The sequence below is a fragment of the Capsicum annuum genome, unplaced genomic scaffold (genome assembly GCF_002878395.1).
Source record: "Capsicum annuum cultivar UCD-10X-F1 unplaced genomic scaffold, UCD10Xv1.1 ctg31913, whole genome shotgun sequence".
Taxonomy (NCBI): Eukaryota; Viridiplantae; Streptophyta; class Magnoliopsida; order Solanales; family Solanaceae; genus Capsicum; species Capsicum annuum.
In genome coordinates, this window is record NW_025838584.1 from 1 (window position 1) to 1,770 (window position 1,770).

The window sequence follows — 1,770 nt, forward strand, 5'->3', positions numbered from 1 at the left end:
AGGAATGGAGCTTGCTTTAGTATATCATTGGCTCTAGTATTCTCCATCGTTGCCTGAGATATGAAATACTCATTTACACCATCAGCATGAAATTCACTAGGAAGTGTAAATTGCCTTCTGTTGTTCCAATCTTGTAACTGTGATAGGAGCTCAGATGCTACAACACAAACCCTGTGCTGAAGGAACTCTAATGGATGTTTCTTCATAGCAAAGACATCATTAGCTGATTTACCAAAGTTAGCAGGCAGCGTAGGGTTCAACCAGAGGAGCTGCCACAAGGCCTGTCTGAGGATAACAATCAAGCATCTGATATCCTTCAGAGATAATGGCTTCTCCTGTTCATAAAACTCCTCATTATCAACAATCATAAGCATGTGCTTATAAACTGGGCAGAAAACAGATAAAGGTATCAGCCATCCAGGAGCATCTGCCGGCAAATATGGTGATTGCGCTGACAAAGATGACCATTTCTGATTTTCATGGCATTGCTTCATAAAGTTCCAAAGGACAGGGACTAATTCTGTCCGATAGGCTAGTACAGTCATAATACGTTCAAGCGGCAAAATGTTGAAAGTCGCGTGAAGGAAAGCACAAACTGCAGTAACAGCTGCTACATGTTTCTCATCCAGCTGGCCATTATATGAACCATTGAGAGGTGAAAACCCTCCAAGTAAAACAGTAGTCAGCTGTAGAAGAAAGCGTGGATCTATAGCATTGGTTATTTGTTGCTCCAAACCCAAATTCAGAACTTTTTCTGTTTGTTCATCATCAATGACCATTTCATCCTCAGACATCTCTTTACTTCCCATATTTGATGATTGGAGAGAAGGGAGTGCTTCCAACAAAAAAGTCGCAGCAGTTGCAAAATCAACAGCCATAGTGAATGGTTCTGGCTGAGCAAAAGCAAGCCTGGCAACTTCTAATAGATTTCCAAGAAGGCAAGCATAGCCAGGAAGATCAATCGCTATATCAGGAGGGAGGACATTAACATGGCCTTTCATGCATAATGTCATGTGATGAAAATAATGACGGCTCACTGATGAACTTGCAAAGATCTCTTTTAGGTGAGGGAAAAACTGCCATAAAAATGGAATTGTAAGAACCTGGGAGAGAAAGCAACATTGAGGGTCAACACTTGGGCAAGTACAAGTGCTTTGACCAATATGAGATGAAATTAGGGCAATCACACACTCAAAGGAAGATACAACCCTGTTGGAAGCTGGACAGCTTCTATCCTTGACAATCAGAACAATTTCCCTAAATAAGGAATATATATTTCCTTGAAGAAGATAGGTGACAGTGCTGCAAGCCCATGGAAGACTTGAATCAATCAACAATTTCACCGCATCCAACAAGAGGATTGCCGATTCCACAAAAAGTTGATCTCTCAACTTATTCCTGTTTCCATAAACAGCCCGAATACAAGCATGAACAAATTTCTTCACTCTGTATCTCACCACTAAGACATGATTGTTGGAAGCATACTCCGTACCAGCAAAGAGGCTAACAACATCCCCGGTATCTCGAACGAACTCTAGTAGCAATCGGCATGTCTCCACGAGGACAGAAACATCAGTGGTGTATGTTGGATTGAAAAAGAAAAGTAGGTGACGCAGAAAACCTGAATCTGGACGGAAGCACTGCCTGTCAACCGAGTGGCACCGCTCCCCATAAGTTTTCAAGAAATTCTCGCGAACTATACAGCGTTCAGCTTCCACCACTTTCCTACCTCTGAAGCATTTCTGAATCTTGATGGCAGCAGAGTTCTGC

General features: G+C 42.1%; 1 protein-coding gene across 1 annotated transcript; it reads right to left on the minus strand.

The window, feature by feature from the left end:
• Positions 1–5: 5 nt before the first annotated feature.
• LOC107857089 (E3 ubiquitin-protein ligase UPL6) lies at positions 6–1,770 on the minus strand (the record flags this gene model as incomplete). The annotated part of the gene is given in 1 exon segment (XM_016702029.2): positions 6–1,770. A coding segment is annotated over 1 exon segment (1,765 nt), but the record flags the coding sequence as incomplete, so codon positions are not given.